This window comes from Notamacropus eugenii, chromosome 1 (assembly GCF_028372415.1).
Source record: "Notamacropus eugenii isolate mMacEug1 chromosome 1, mMacEug1.pri_v2, whole genome shotgun sequence".
Lineage (NCBI taxonomy): Eukaryota > Metazoa > Chordata > Mammalia > Diprotodontia > Macropodidae > Notamacropus > Notamacropus eugenii.
This window is the reverse complement of record NC_092872.1, coordinates 716880614-716896174: the sequence shown is the minus strand read 5'-3', so window position 1 is coordinate 716896174 and position 15561 is coordinate 716880614. Positions and strand designations below refer to the sequence as shown.

General features: G+C 43.3%; 1 protein-coding gene across 5 annotated transcripts in view; it reads left to right on the top strand.

Annotated features, from left to right (window-relative positions):
* The window catches only part of UBE2D4 (ubiquitin conjugating enzyme E2 D4), a 49880-nt gene extending 34529 nt beyond the window's left edge, over nucleotides 1–15351 (top strand). For 3 of the 5 annotated variants that reach the window (XM_072636746.1, XM_072636744.1, XM_072636748.1), the window contains 4 exons: nucleotides 2652–2757; nucleotides 6337–6430; nucleotides 9829–9870; nucleotides 10537–15351. In XM_072636746.1, the coding sequence (XP_072492847.1) occupies nucleotides 2652–2757; nucleotides 6337–6430; nucleotides 9829–9870; nucleotides 10537–10690 (396 nt within the window). In that variant the 3' untranslated portion in view covers nucleotides 10691–15351. Of the gene's footprint in view, nucleotides 1–2651; nucleotides 2758–6336; nucleotides 6431–9828 lie in introns of all 5 variants that reach the window. The other 2 variants (XM_072636747.1, XM_072636745.1) reach the window with 1 other exon arrangement.
* Nucleotides 15352–15561: the final 210 nt, after the last annotated feature.

Sequence of the window (15561 nt, the reverse complement as noted above, 5' to 3'; positions counted from 1 at the left end):
GTGCTGTGTAATGAATAGAGAGAGGGCTGGACCCAGAGTTAGAAAGCCCTGGGTTCCAGGCTTACTTCTGGCACCTTGGGCTTTTTCACCCTTAGCTAATCTCTCAGTATCTAAGAAGGTCCTTGCCTGCTTTGGTAGCAGGAGTTTCCTCACCAGAGGTTCCCTATACCACTGAAATCACAGAGCTAGGCCCTATCCCTTGTTAAAACATATTGATTCTTGTGAATAGCTTTGAATACACACACATACATTAAGATAAACAAATAAAGCCTAGAGGATGCCTCTGTCTCTATCATCCGCTTCCTTGGCCCACATGGGCAAAATATCTCAATGTTCCTATCACACCATTATCATGAATCACTCTTTGATTAAGAATGGAAGAAAGACTTGCATTCTGAGCCATGTTAGCAGCTTGTACCTTCCTAGAAAAGTTAAGAGAAGAGTCAGTAAGCTCTTGAGATCTCCTGACCATTGGATCTTGTGATTGTTAAATTCATAAAGAAGGAGGATGAGAGAATAAAATCACCCACTGAAACACCAGTGTCCTTTCCTGTGTTAGAAAGTAAGTTTGGGCATGATAGGTTTTTACGTGGCTTGTAGAACTAGACTTATTGCTTTAGAGCAGGGGTTCTTAACCCAAGGGGAACTTGGATGGGGAAAAAAATTACATTTTTATTTTTGCTAACCTCTGACTGAAATTTAACATTCCCTTCAATTATGAATGTAGTCAACATGTATCATTCTAAGGAGCTGTTCATCAGCTTTGCTTCACACCAGATCCTACCATATTTGCTTGGCCATCATTGCTCCCAGGAGAGTTGAGGGAAGGGGGCTGAAGGGCTGGACGATGCTCCCGAGATTGAATGTGCACCTGCCCTGTTACCAGACCGCTACTGCACACCCTCGTACTTGACTGCTCCCTCTTAACAGGGTTACATCAGATATCCTGCCATTCTTAATAGATTATTAACTACTCAAATGTTGATGTTACTTTCTGGTCACCTAAGGAAGGCAGAGTGGTCATGGCACCTAGAAATTGAACTGAATTTGGAATCAAGCGGACCTGGGTTCAAATCACCAAGCTGCTTTTGACCTTGGAGGAGCCAATTCTTTTCTCTGGCCTCGGTTTCCTCATCTATAATTTGAATTCAGTGATTCTTCACCTTTTGGAGGGGGGGGTGGGTCATGGGTCCGGTTGGCAATTTAGTGAGTCCTTCTCAGAATAATGGTTTTAAATGCATAAAATAAAATTCATGGGATTACCAAGGAAACCAACTATGTCAAAATATAGTTATCAAAAACATCAGAAAAAAACCCCAGCCAAATTCATGAATTCCAGGCTGAGAATTCCAGGACTGGATTTCCAGGTTCCTTTCCTGTGCTAAATCTGTGATCTTCACAGGAGCTCTCTGAGATTGATAGGGCTTGTGTGCAGAGCTTTTAGATGATGATCTGAGGGGAGGAGAAATAAAGTACTTTGTCCATGGCCCCAGAGCCAATGATTAGCAGAGCTCTGACCCTAAGCTCATGGGGCCCTAGCATCAGAATCAGAAGGGATCATCTGACCTCCCTCCATCAGTTTTACAGATGAGGAAATGGAGGCAGAGAGAAGTGAGTCACTTGCCCCAGGTAGTAAAAGTGGCCAAGTGGGATTTGAACCAAGGCCCTGTGATGTCAGATCTAGTACCATTCCAGTTCCAGTTCTACTTTTTAATGCCTTTCAGCCCCCTCAGTTTAAGTGAGTTTAAAATGTTTCAGTGATTCATCTTGTATTAAGGTAATTTTGTGTCTGTTTTTATTTCACCTAGAAGAAAGATGACAGCAGTTGCAACATTCATTTTGTTTATAACTTCCTCAGGCTAAAATAAGTAGGAGAAAGAAAGAAGAGAAAAACCTAATTCTTACAGGTTTCTTTACTATATTGCCTTGATTTCCTGTTCTTAGCCATGATTGTGATCATTTTTCAGTAGAATTTTATCCGCATAAAGACAGTATCGACTTCCTCTAGCTGTGGTGTTCACTGGTTTCTCCCATTCCAAGTGTTCCCCACAGCTTCCCTGTGTGGTCAGTTGGTCATTCAAGAGGGAGAACAAGGCAAGCCATGGGTAAATGTAACTTGGCTTTTCTGAGGGTATTTTGGTGATAGAGCTCCTGAGTTGAGTCCCTAGTCACACAGCCTTTTCTTACTATGTTATTGAGGGTCTCAGTATTGATAAGAACCTCTAGGTTGATATTTTTCCACTCCTAGGTATAGGTCTGGCCTATTCATGGACAAGGTGAGCCCCAGCAAGTTCAGCTTTCTTTCAGGAGATTCAAAGAGGAAGGTTTATTTCAGGGACAGGCCTGGGGGTCCTCTCTGGTTCCCACTTGCCAGCTCCCTTGGCTTCATCTACTCTTTAAGTACCTGGACTGCTCCAGAGCAGGAGGAGAAGGATCCCCATCCTGTCTGAACCTCCTGCCCACAAGGTGGCCTGAGACCAGATGTGTGACTGGTGAGAGCTGGGAATGATATGATGGACACCAAGGCTTGCTCTTAGCCTCTTAGCTCTTTCCTCAGAGCATTTTTCATTTTAACTTCACTGTTTCTGCAGATTCAGAAGGTCTGTGATAGCATCATTCCTAATCTCAGCTTTTGATCTTTTATCCTTCAGGTTGCTTTTACAACCAAAATTTATCACCCTAACATCAACAGCAATGGCAGTATCTGTCTTGACATCCTGAGATCTCAGTGGTCTCCAGCATTAACAGTATCAAAAGGTAGGAATGAAAAAGGGATGTAGAATCACCAGTGGCCATTTGATAAGACGTCTCAGTAGGACTTGATCGAAAATTCTATCCGTCACCTCCCATCTGACATTCAAGAGCATGAGTCAGAAATGCCTTTTGGTCCCTTAACCTAAAAGAAATTGAAGTGGAAGTATGTTTCTCTTCCCCTGGCTGACGAACATCCCTCTAGCTAAAACATACCAAGATGTGAGAGTGTATCTGTGGAGATGGGGCAATGATAATTAGGATGTAAGTTATTCTTGATAAAGGTAAACACAATTATCCCTTCCACATCACGATTTTCCCCTTTGTGGTTTTGATATATTGCAGATGGGCATAAAAAATTAAATGGGAATTTTTTAGGAGTTTTGTGAAAGCTGTAGACAACACACAAAGGCCTGTGGATGACATGGGAGAAGTTTAGAAACTCAGAAATGTATAAAATATATGTATAGTATTGTATAATATAGCCTATGGCCAAATACTTAACCCAGTTTTACAGTAAGGTACTGTAAACACTCCATAAATGAAAAAGAAAAAAAAAATTCAGACTTCTTCTGTAGTATGAAAGGAGGGCCAAAAAATTTTATGAGAATTTTCCAGATCAAGGGGGTGCCATGCCGCGCCGTGCCCCAACTCCTTCAATATGGAAGAGATAACTATTGTTAATGAGCTGAAGTGCATTAAATGTAGATATGGGCCCAGCAGATATGTGGCTAAGAATAGACAATTCCTGTTAGGAAACATTGAAGCTCTGTAGCCAGCAATAGGATGTAGGTGGGTTGGAGGACTTCCAATGGCCCCCAGAAGAGGCACATCAGCTGATCCAGAGGCAAGTTGGCAACAGAAAGCCTGAAAACCTGGAGTAAACTGCTTAGCTGACTTTGTTCAGACTGATAGAAAGTTCTTGGAAAAGATGAAGTGATGCTTTTCCTGAATCCAGGGCAAGATGTCCAATAGAGATCTTAAACACAACATGCCCAAAACATAATTCATTCCCTACTCCAACACCCCCTTCCCTATTAGTGTAGGAGACATCACAATTCTTGTAGACCCTTGGGCTGGAAACCTAGGAGTTGTTCCAAATTCCTCACTGTCTCTCACCCCCCCATATCGAAGCTGTCACCAAGACCTATCCATTTCACCTTCATAATGTCTCTCAAATATACCTACCCCCTTCTGTCCTGGATACTGCCTCCACCCTGGTGCAGACCATGTTGCCTCGTGCCTGGACAATTGTGGTAGCCTGGGGGTGGGTCTGCCTGCCTTTGCACTCTCCCCACTCCAGTCCATGTCCCATTCAGCCACCAGAGTGATTCTCCCAAAGCACCCATGTCACATGCACATACCTCCTTCATATCCCATCTTGTATTTAATACACTTCAGTGTCCACCTTTCATCTCCTGGAACAAATACAAAATGCCTTCACAACCTGCCTCCCCCACCTTTCCAGTCTTCTTCAATCCAGTGACCCTGGACTCCCTGCTGTCCCACTAACAAGACCCTCCATCTCTCAGCTCTCTGCATTTTCTGGTTGTCCCCTGTGCCTGGAATGTTCTCCTTCCTCTCTCCTCCTGCCTTCCTGGCTTCCTCTAGATCTCAAGTAAAATCCTGCCTTCTCCAGGATGCGTGTGTGTGTGTGTGTGTGTGTGTGTGTGTGTGTGTGTGTGTGTGTGTGTATACATGTGGTAGGTGTATAGATGTATATATACATATGTGTGTATATATTTATATCTATGCACATATGTCGTATTCAGCAAGCATTTATTAAGTACCTACTATATACCAGGCACTGTACTAAAGTTCTGGGAATTCCCAGAAAGGTAAAACCAGGGCCTACACTCAAGGAGCTCACTGCCTACTGTGGAAACAGCATGCATAGAACTAGGTACGTGTGAGGTGGATTCAGTGTAGACAGGCAGGTGATCTTAGAGGGAAAGGCACTAGCAAGGAGAGAACTTGTTCAAGTTTTATTGTTGCTTCTGGTTTGAATGCCACTGATGTTTCCTGTCACATCCCCAAGCCCACTGAATCTTGGAGAAGACACGTCTTAAGACAAGACTTGTCTTAATATTGAGGAACGTTTAACACTTTATACTCAAGAAAGAGAAAAATCGAATTTGGAAGCTTATTATTTTTTCACCTGTCAAGGAAGGTCTCTGATTCTGTAGCTTGGGGAATCCCTTCCACCAGTACAGAAGGATGTCATCACCACCTCAGACACAGGCACGTTCACTTTGAGTAGCCAGTGTTTTGTCTCTGCAGTAGTAAAGTGAGAAGGAAGCTCAGTTCCAGCGCTGCTGATGATAACACTAGTCCTAGGTGAGGTCATCTCCCTGAGACCTGGGCTTGGATCCCATCCCAGCTCCTTATTGTTCCCACATCCTGGAGGGATTGGGGGGCCCTAATACACTAGCTGGATATCATCATTGTCAACATTACTCCCACTGTGACCTTGGCTAAAGCATCTCCCCTCTTTCTGCCTCAGTTTCCTTATCTGTAAAATGAAGGTGTAGTACCAGGTGACCTCCAAGTTCCCTTCCTTCTATAAAATTTATGGTTCCCCCTCTCCCCATTAGTATACCCCACCAGAGGAGGAGGAAGAAGTGATGGCTGGGATTAACAGGTGAAATAGCTTCTATCAGTGGCCTGATTTTCCCTGCTCCTGTGCCCTGTGTTTTCTCTGCCTTCAGACCTGGGCTTCACCACAGCAGCTTTGGAATCAGTACCTTCCTTACTCTCACCTTCAGCTGCAATAATAAACAGGTGCCCATGGTTACTCCTCCCAGTGTGTCTGCACAGTGGAGCAGCCTGAGTGTTGGGCAAACAAGAATGTTTCCCCACTTACTTGGTAGGTTATGGGTTTTTGACCCTGTCTGCCAAGTGTTGAGCTGAGGTGTGAGGTAACTTGTTTCTGAGGCGACAGCAGAAGAAACAGCTCTAGAACTTTCATGATGGTCCCAGAATCCCATAAGCAGTTAGCAGCAAAGGTGGCCTCACCATTCAGACTCTGCTTGTGCACTAATATCTCATGATGTTGTGTTTTAAAGAATGAATAAGCATTTGTGAAAGTGTTTGTGATGTGCGAGGCACCGTGCCAAGGTCTGGGACTGTTGATGCAAATAGAAAGCCTCTGCCCTCTGATGGCTTACATCCCAGTAGTGGAAGGGGAGGCTACCAGGGAGGGGGCTTGGGCTAGACCCCCAGGCCAGTCCTCTCCAGCATTGGAGGTATTAAGAGATTGGGAGGAAGACAGAAGGGGAGAAAGTTTGTCAGAGGATGGAGCCAGCTGGGTCTGCTTCAGGATAATGAAGCGTGCTTATTGTGGGGAATGCAGGCTACAGTAAGAAATGGAGTCAGGCCGGAGGTAAGGCAGAAGGGCATGTCAGTGGCCAGTGAGTGACTAGCATGGTGGGTCTGGATTGGACTGATCATGGCGGATATAAAGTTATAAAGGACAATTGCTCCAGCAGACCCTGAAATCCCTGGAGTATCAATGACTGGGGCAGGGAGGGGGTGCCTTTCCAAGACGCAAAACAGTCACTCATTAAACTCTTCTTTTTTCCTTAGTTCTATTATCCATCTGTTCCTTGCTGTGTGACCCCAACCCTGATGACCCTCTGGTTCCTGAGATAGCCCACACCTACAAAGCAGACCGAGAGAAGTAAGCCCTCTCTTTGAGTTTCTCATTTTTCCTATAATTGGCAGAACAGGTGCCCTTCCTTGGGCAAGTCCCTTTTTGTCCTCAGGTTTACCTGCAGAAGATTATTCCTCACCACTTCTTCATAAGGGATTGTGATTAAACCACAGGTTACCGATAACAGGTCTGTTTTGTGAGAAACCCACTAAACTATTACAATCAGTTGGCAGAAAGACAGTGTAGGCTAGTGGATGGAGGCCTGAATTATAAACAGGAGGTCTCTTTGGGTCCTTCTCTAACTAGTCTGTCTAATGACTTTAAGGAGGAAGAAGAGGATGGTCACCTATTTCAGAAGCAGTTCACCTTCTCTGTAACTCACCATCTGCCTCTGTTTAAATCATAAAAGTATGAAAAAATGTTTCCCTCAAATGGTCCTGATAAGCTTGGCTGGCAGATGGAGGGCCCAGAACCAGAGATCCTCAGGGCTCTGCCTGTGGCAGAGAGATTGTGGGCATTTTAGTCAGGCACAAGCCTGCCATGTGTCAGGCTCTATTCTAAGCACTGGGGTACAAGTACAAAAGATGAATGACCTTACTTGCAAAGGGCTGACATTTTAATGGGAGAGACAACAAGTGCATTTAAAAATATATTCAACGTAAATATAAAATGAATAAACAGAAGTGACCCCAGAGTGGTTAAGCACAAGATAGTTTGGGAGGGAAAGCCCTGGGGAGGGTGCGGGGGAATCAAGAAGGACTTCTGTGACAGCAGGCACCCCAGCATGTCCAGGATGACCTGCTGGCACAGGCTCTCATGTCTGCTTTTCTAAGGAAAGCAGCTTTAAAGGGTCAGCAATCACTTTAATGAAACATGTATATCATTCACTTAGTTCAGGGGAAGAGTCAGCACCCTGAACTTGAGAGAAAATACAAATATGTTACAAGCAGAGCAAAGAGCACAGATCAACAGACAGATCCAGCTGTCTGACCATTGCATACATACATATTTGGGGACCGGAGTGTGCTCATTAATGGCTACCCAGAGTCTCCTCCAGCCAAATCACAGGAACACTTTTCCAATGAGGGGGCCTGGAAGCAAGATGCTAACCTCACAATACATATAGAGCCAGAAGGCACCACAACTAGGGGTTTCAGTGCCTAATTACCAAAAAGTGTGAAAGCCTTCGAGCAAGCTTCCCTTAATGGGCTCCACTTGAGGCCTAGTAATGGGCGGGAAGGTAGTGCTTAAGCTGCATCTTCAGGGAGGAGAGGGACCCTGAGGCAGAGGTGAGGAAGGTGAAGCATTCCTGGTAGGGTTTGGAGATGGGAGATACTTCTAGGTGGTAAGTGACATAGTGTGAAGACAAGTCAGGGTGAATCACAGAGTGTGAGAGGGGAAGTAACAGGGCTTTAAAAGCTAAATGGAGGAGTGCTGGTGAGATGTGCTCAGAAAGATGGCCTGACTCTGTGTGTGGACAACAAAGGCGTTGGTTAGTTAGTGCTAGGTTTGAGCAGCCATCAAGCTCCCCATTCCTCAGAGACTCTGACTTCTTATTTGGTGACTGTGCCTTCTGTTGTCACTTCAGCACCTAGCCTAGTAGAATCCAGACACAGCACACAAACAGTAGCATGAATTTAACAAGGTGGCAAACTTTGTGTGGTGTGAGAGAAGACAAGTTAACATTCATTGATTGCTGATAGAATTGCAAACTTGTAAGATATTGCTGAACAACAATCTGGCAGTTAAATTTAAAAAAATAATCACACTGACTCAGTAATTCCATTGTTTGCAATACACCCTGAAAGTGTTATCAAAACAATTTCTTTAAAAGCTATCTGTTCAGAGATTTTCATAGCAGGATTATTTATAATTGGGAAAAATGCTGGAGGTAACCCAAATGTTATACAGTAGTGGAGTGGTTAAATTCATTGTGGCACATTGATTTAATGGAATTATGTTATGCCATCAAGACCAACATATATAGAATATAATATAAAGAACTCTGGGGAGGCCTTTGTGAATTAAATTAAAGCATAAAAGCAGAACCCAAAGATTGATGGTAGCTACTCGAGGCAGAATGCCTGAGAATGAATGGACAGAGCCCTGATGAAGACCCTCATAGAGGGGTCTCAAAGTTGGGGGAGTTTTATGTGTTGGAATTAATTAAATGTAAGTGGTTGCTAAGCAGATTTAATTAGTTAAACTAATATTCAGTATTTATTATAGCTTCAAACATAAATCAGATTCAGAAAAAAAAACCTTGATAATTATTAAAATATTCAGAGGTCACTTAAAAAAAATTTAACAAGTATTTATTTTCTCTCCTTCCCACCCATACCCACTTCCTTGTAACAGATATGTACAGTCAAATAAAACAGATATCTACTTTGGCTTGTTATGGAGTCTTATGCACCTGGAGTCCATCTATTCCCTCTCAGGAGGTGAGACCCAGAGCCTCCATTCCTGGGCCTCTTAGGCTGAGTCCTTGAGGCTGGACCATCACTTTACCAGCTGGTTCTCATCACCCAACCTAAGTTGTTTGTCAGCAACTAGAGCATTGTCAGCAACTAGAGATTGTTGGACATCAGTTTGACATCTCATTTTAGACATCTCATTTGAGAACCTGAAAAAAGGCAGGTAGATGAAGGATTCTTTGCAGCTACACACTTTTTGAATTCTGGAGGACAGCCTTTTATTTTTTCCCCTTTGACATATTTTTCTGGCCTCCTTCATGTGTAGGTTTATTTCTCTTTAACTGTCCTAGTTTCTCAGTGTTTTATCTTTTGTTTTTTAAAAGTGAATACAAAAGTGTATGAAATTTCACTGTTGGGTTTTTTTAAACACTCAATCATCCTTTCAATGGCAAGAATTTCAGAAACACCCCCAACAGTACTTTAAATTCATTACTGATAAATGTCAGTCTCCTTTTGAAAGAGACTATGATTTACCGTCAAGGTTTCTTCAAAGTCCTATGGAGAACAGCCTCAGAACTTTGTGCTACTCAAACTGGAATTCCCTTATTAAAACTAACTTTTTTGCTATCTTTTCTCACAATAGTTCTAATTTAGCATCCCACCTCACTTGCTGGGGCTTGATCAAGCTGCTATTTTTTGCCTTGCCTATTCAAATATAAAATTAGTTTTCATTATTCTTGGATATGATCAGCTTGGGGTTTTCCTACTGCCCATATTACATTATCACCTAGAATAGGGGAAAAGAAGCAGGAGATAAGACTGAGGGACCCTTGAGAAAGTGATAAATGTCCTCCAAGGCTGGAACCCCCCAGCCAATAGGCAGGAAGATCAGAGCTGAGTTGTTGTGGCTTCTATGACTTGAGTCCTCTGTTTTCAAGAGAATTGAAAGAAAGAGGAGCCTTTTTGCCTCTCCTATAGTATTGAGAACCTCTGCTCTTTCTCTTCCAGGTACAACAGATTGGCCAGAGAATGGACCCAGAAATATGCCATGTAAATGCCACGAAGATTTGACTCTTTATAAGCTAAGAAGTTAACCTTTCAGAGCAGTCTCTTAGTGGAAACTCTGGATTGTCCATTGTTTACCTGATGCCATGAGCCATTTGCCAGGAGTCTCCTACTCTGTGAAAGAACCTTGGTTTCCCTTTTGCTTTTGTCTCAACTTGGAGGTACCACCTGCAGTCGTTTGGGTTCTGACAACTTCATGCCTTTGATGCCAAATCAGTAGCCACTTCCATTTACTGATTTTTAGCCTGGTTCAAACTGGAATCCACCTTCCACTCTGACTCCCTCAGCCTTCTCTTGGAATGGCAGAAATGCACGCATTCCTTCCTTTAGTCTTTCCTCAGGGTGGCATACGCTGTGCCCTTCACGCTGCACTACAGGAGCTGAGCGGCTTCCTGATAAGCTATCCTAATAGAACCAAGTACTAGCCTGGTGTGCCCAAGAGAGCCAGATGAGATTTCCCCTAGTTTTCAGTTTACTGAAGAACTCTATCCAAAGAGGAATCTCAACTGCCAGGGACATTGCATGGGATTGGGAATAGTTTGGCGGTGAAATGAATTAGTGGCTAGATTTTTCCACTGTCTCCAGGTAAAGGAGGGCAGTGGGACTGACCATTCTTCATATGCAGTAGTAATCACAGTCTCACTTTTTTAGACAGAGAAGCCGGAGATCCAAAGCACCTGCCGATAATGGCCAAGAGCTCCTCTCTGCTCTCGCTCACAGAATTACCAGAAAAAGAAATCATGAGATTGGGAAAGATTTAGGATTGTATCATTGGAGGGTCATGGAAGATCCTGGAAGACCCTGAGGTCCTGCAAATAACAGGAGAGAAAGTCGGAAGGTGGAGAGTGTTTCGTTTATTAGATGATGAAGTCAAAAAAGGATGGCGCTCTGGCAGAGAGACTTCTTTTGTAAATAAACCTGCCATTTTCCCTTTGACATAATCCTGGAATTCTTCAGAGGGCTAACTGGACTTTTATACTTGCATTTCTGTGCTCATTCAGAGACAAGGATCGGAAGCTCTGTCCAGGTACTGCAGAAACCTCAGCGGGAATGGCCCATTGGGCCTTTTGGCTCCATTAGCTTTTAGGTTTAAACTTTTTTATTGGAGGTGGAATAAATGAAGAAGCGAGGTATTGGCTGCCTTTGAGTTTTGTAAGTATTTTAGCAAGAAAATAAACAGATTTGTTTTTTACCTTAGCTAAACCTTCTCAAAGAGAAGCAAAATGCATTGTTTCAAAACCCAAGATAATGATTTACTTGTCTCTGTTCTCTCCTGGTTCATGATAAAATAATAATGTTTGGGGGAGTCCATGGGAGCCAAGTGACTGTAAAACTATGCAAATAGCAAGTGACCCCATCAGGCAATTGCAGGTTTAAAGGGAAGACAAAGGACATAGATTTGTTAAACCCTGAACTTGAAGGGCAGTTGATTACTTTTCTGAAGAATTGTCTAAGTCCAGAGACTCAGAAGTGGTCATTATGTTATTGCCAAAAGATTTCACTGAGGAAGCTCCTCTAAGAAGGCAGAGCAGCTGGGATGGGCTTGTCTTGGGATTTCCCACGCCCTACATCCCCCTCTTGTCTAATTACTCTTTTTCAGTCTTTTAGAAAAACTAACCAATAAAGAATTTTAAACCAATTAAGAATTTTAAACATTTCAGGTATTAAGATAGTGGAGCAAACGATTATGATGGTGTTAGTATAGAACAAGTCACTATGAGAAGCGAAGTGGCAATACTGACATAGGTCTCGGTGCCTGTGTTCACTTACTGTTTGGTTCTATTGCATCTTGTATCTAAGGATCACAAAGCACTTTAAAATACGACTTGTGGAGCACATTGTGAGAGGGAGAAGAAGGAATTGATTCTCATTTTTTGAATGGGGACATGGAGACCCAGAGAGGGGCTACCCAACGTACTGGAAGTCAAAATGATCTACAGAATGTTAGAACTAGGAGAATTCTTAGACCCAGTGTCCCAGTTTTGCAAACAAAGAAAGTGAGCTTGCTTGAAGTTACATAGTATGGACTTAGCAACCTAGTGACTACTAAAAAAAAAAAAAAGACTTCTTAAAAAAAAAGTTTTTTTTTTTAACCAGTTCAACCAAATTTTTAAAATCATCTTCTGCCCAGGAGGTTCCATGGATAGTAAAACAAGTGAAATCAGGTCTTTGTTTCATCCTTCAACATTTATCTTTACTCAGTCTTTGCTGGGAGCTATTAGCAAGCTTATACTAGACATTGTAGATTCAGAGAGTCCTGAGCTGGAGCCACAGAATACATGTCATCTTTACCCCAGCCAGTTCAGCTGGTTCTTTCATTAGCAAAGTCACCAGACCTGTCTTCTTTCAAGGGCAAAAGCCATCGGATATAGAGCTAGACAAGACCTTGGAAATCATGTGGTCTGACCTGATTCTTTGACTGACAAGGAAATCAGTGTGGTTGCTCCACAGGGTAAAGAGGTCTTATTTCCAAACGGATTGCTATTCTCTATCAGTTCACCAACTCTCTGCACTTAGGACCCCCTTTCAGGGGAAGAGACCCAACTTTGCAATGGAATAGCCAGCTAGCTATGCAGCTTTTTTCTTCCTTTTCCTAAAGGTATGATGGATGTCCACAAGTCATGTAGACTGACTCTTTGTGTTCCTAGACGACCTCACCATTTGGAATCCTGGTTGCCATATGGGGGTAGTATTGGCATCCTTGGATTTTACAGAAGTTGAATTTGAAAAATTTATGAACATCCTCCTGTTAGGGGACAGAGAAGGAAGAGGTGGCTTTTCAGATCAGTCTGACCAGAGAGGCATTTCAGTGGGCTGTGCTGCCCCTGAAGGTCACCTTCTAAGCAAGCAGCAGCACAACTTGGTTCTAAGCTACCTCATCACACTTCCTTAGGGATTTCTCTGAAACGCTCAGAGTGGCACATCGGCAGCTTCCTGTGCTCACTGGCTCTGAGATCATCAAGTTGCCCATGGGAGTTTAGAGGATGGGCTTGAGATGACACAGATCTCCATTCTTTATGAATTTACTTGCTTTGACTCATTCTGGTTGTTTTGATGTGTTTCCTCTTCAGTAGTGCTGGAGGACAGGAGTGGAGCCATAGCTGACTTGTCAGGGAATGCTAACTGTGCCCTCTGAAGAAACTGAAAATTGCCAGAGTCAGTCCCAGGCACAGGTCACAGGTCATCATCATGTAGCCCCAAGGCCAAGGTTGGCTGAAGCTTCCTGTGGTCTATGCTCAGACCTAGGCCAGATTTTCTTTCTTAGAATGTGCATGTTTCTCCCTCTTCTGTGTCAGTCTCGAGAAACAGGACAGATAGTGGAGAACCTGCTAGTCTCCTTCGTGGCAGTTTGCTGACTCCACTGCCAAAGTTTTCCTGACTTCCATCCAGGAAAGGCTCCCACTAAGGGTCCATGAAATGTTCATATCAGATAAATGAATGTATTTTGGGCGACCTCCTTGATTGATCCTCACTACCCCAAGGATATTCTGCTGCTCACTGCAGGACCTCAGCTGCCCTTTGAGAAGTTTGGCCACAGCGTCTAAGGGCAAGAAATTCATGTTGGCTAAGATGCACAGGTTAAGCACCAACCACTCCCCAAGAGAAAGGAACAAAGTACCTGTTAGTAGTAAAAGAGGATAGAACTAACCTTGAGTTGCCATGAATGAGACTGCCAGGAGCCTATTTATCAAGGATGAAATGCTAAGTCATCCACATTAGAGACTACTTTGATTTCATTCAGCCTTTTTTGGAGCTCCCCAATGCTTGTGTAGCACTGGTTGGTGCCCCAGGGGAAGGGCTGGCTTCCAGAGTCCAGCCTCTCAAGACTTTATATTCTAGTAAGTTGGAAATTCAGGGTATACAATAAAGCAGTATGAAGATTAAGTCCTGGATGAGTGTTAAAGATCAGAAGAGTTACTTCAAGTTCAGTGTGAGGAAAAAAGCCTTGTGGAAACTTGAATTAAAACTCAGTGGAGGGGATCTTTACAGGTGAAGGACTGGAGGCATGGCCCAAGACAAAGCTTAGAGTTGAGAAAAAAGCAAGATTTATTTGGGGGACATTGAGGAAGCTGTCCTCGGAATGAATGATTCATTTCTGGGGGGAGATAGAGGGAGATAGAGGTCTCTGGGTTCAGTGGGGAAGGGCAAGGGCATGATGGAGGAGGCTTCAGGGTAATAACCATCATGTCCTTGTCTTCCTTTGGCATAACTAAGGGATACAGTAAAGCTCTGCAGTGTTTATGTAGGCATTAAAGGGAAAAATCCACGAGAGTCTGGCTGCTTGTCTCAGATGTGTGTGTGTATCTCTGATACACAAGTTTATCTCCTTGTCTATCAAGGAGCAATAACAATCCTTTTAGGGCATTGCACATAGATGGGGCAGGTCAACATCTGCAAGGCTGAAAGCCAGCCAATGTAGATTGTTGAGAGCTACCTCTTTAGAGTGAGCATTTTTTTTTTTAACCTATGAAATGCAAGAAGTAGTTGTCCTCGAGTATCTCAGAAATTCAAAGTACATTGGTCTTGTTACAGAGAATACTGGTATTAGGTTGTTTATTCTGTGTGTTAAAATGTAAAATGTCAGACAGGCTTACCACAGAACTCCTCAATTTGTTGAAGTTGCCATCCTCCTTGTGATTTCACTTCCGTTTGTGTGTGTGAGTTGACAGCCTACCCTACATTTTCTTTAGACCTCTTCCTATCTGAAGATTGTACCCCAGGGAATTGGGGCAGATGTGTACCCATTACCTGGGCTTTGGGCATCTGTGAGAATCCCAAGAAACTGGAAAGGCTTAGGTTGTAGGAATGAGGGTCATCTTTCCTTTGGGTTCAGAAAGGACTGGGCCACCAAGAAACGCCACATTTCCTCTTCTCTTCTTTGAAGGGATCTGCCCCTTCCTGGAAGCCCAGATGGACTCTACTAAACAGAATCCCAGTCTGCAGTCCCTTAAAGCTGTCTTTGGTCTGCCCGCCACTGCCACCTAGAAAAAAGCAAGCTGTGATGTGTAATCACACAGAGTTAGGGTTAGCCCTTGTCTTGCTTTGGGTTCCACATTGTGGAAAAGTTGTGGGTAGTTGGTGGGTTCCTCCAGTTGCCTAGCACATTCATTATTCCCTCTCCTCCCTCCCCGCCCTGCACTATCATCCAATGCTCGTTACTGCTCAGACCACAACAGCCAATTATCATGAAGGGTTTGTGTCTATTTTTTTTCTCCTAAAGATTGTGAAGTATCCATTTACTGAACCATACTTGCCATTTACCACCATGTACAGTGGACACAATTCCTTTTTAAGTTAGGAAAAGCAGAGACTGAAACTTTTCCAACCTCTGCAATGCTGTGGCCACATGTTGGTTTGAGCAGGGAAATGTCATCTTGGAATTCTGCTGAAATATGATTTTATTGCTAACTGTGAATCTTCTGTTGATGCATAAGTTAAATAAACAGTGGTCCTTTCTTACTGGTCTTTCCTTTTGAGAACAGCCTCTTTTCTGATGTTGTTCCTGTTGTGTTCTTGGACTATCACAAATTGCAGAGAAAGAGAACTTCAAGAATCCCCCTTTATTGCCCCATCAGAACCCCTGAAGATGTTTAGAATATGAGCCAGGTAGTTAAAGAGAATTTAGAGAATGAAGCTTGTCTGGTAGGATCAGGTCCTGCCAGGTTAAATTTTCCC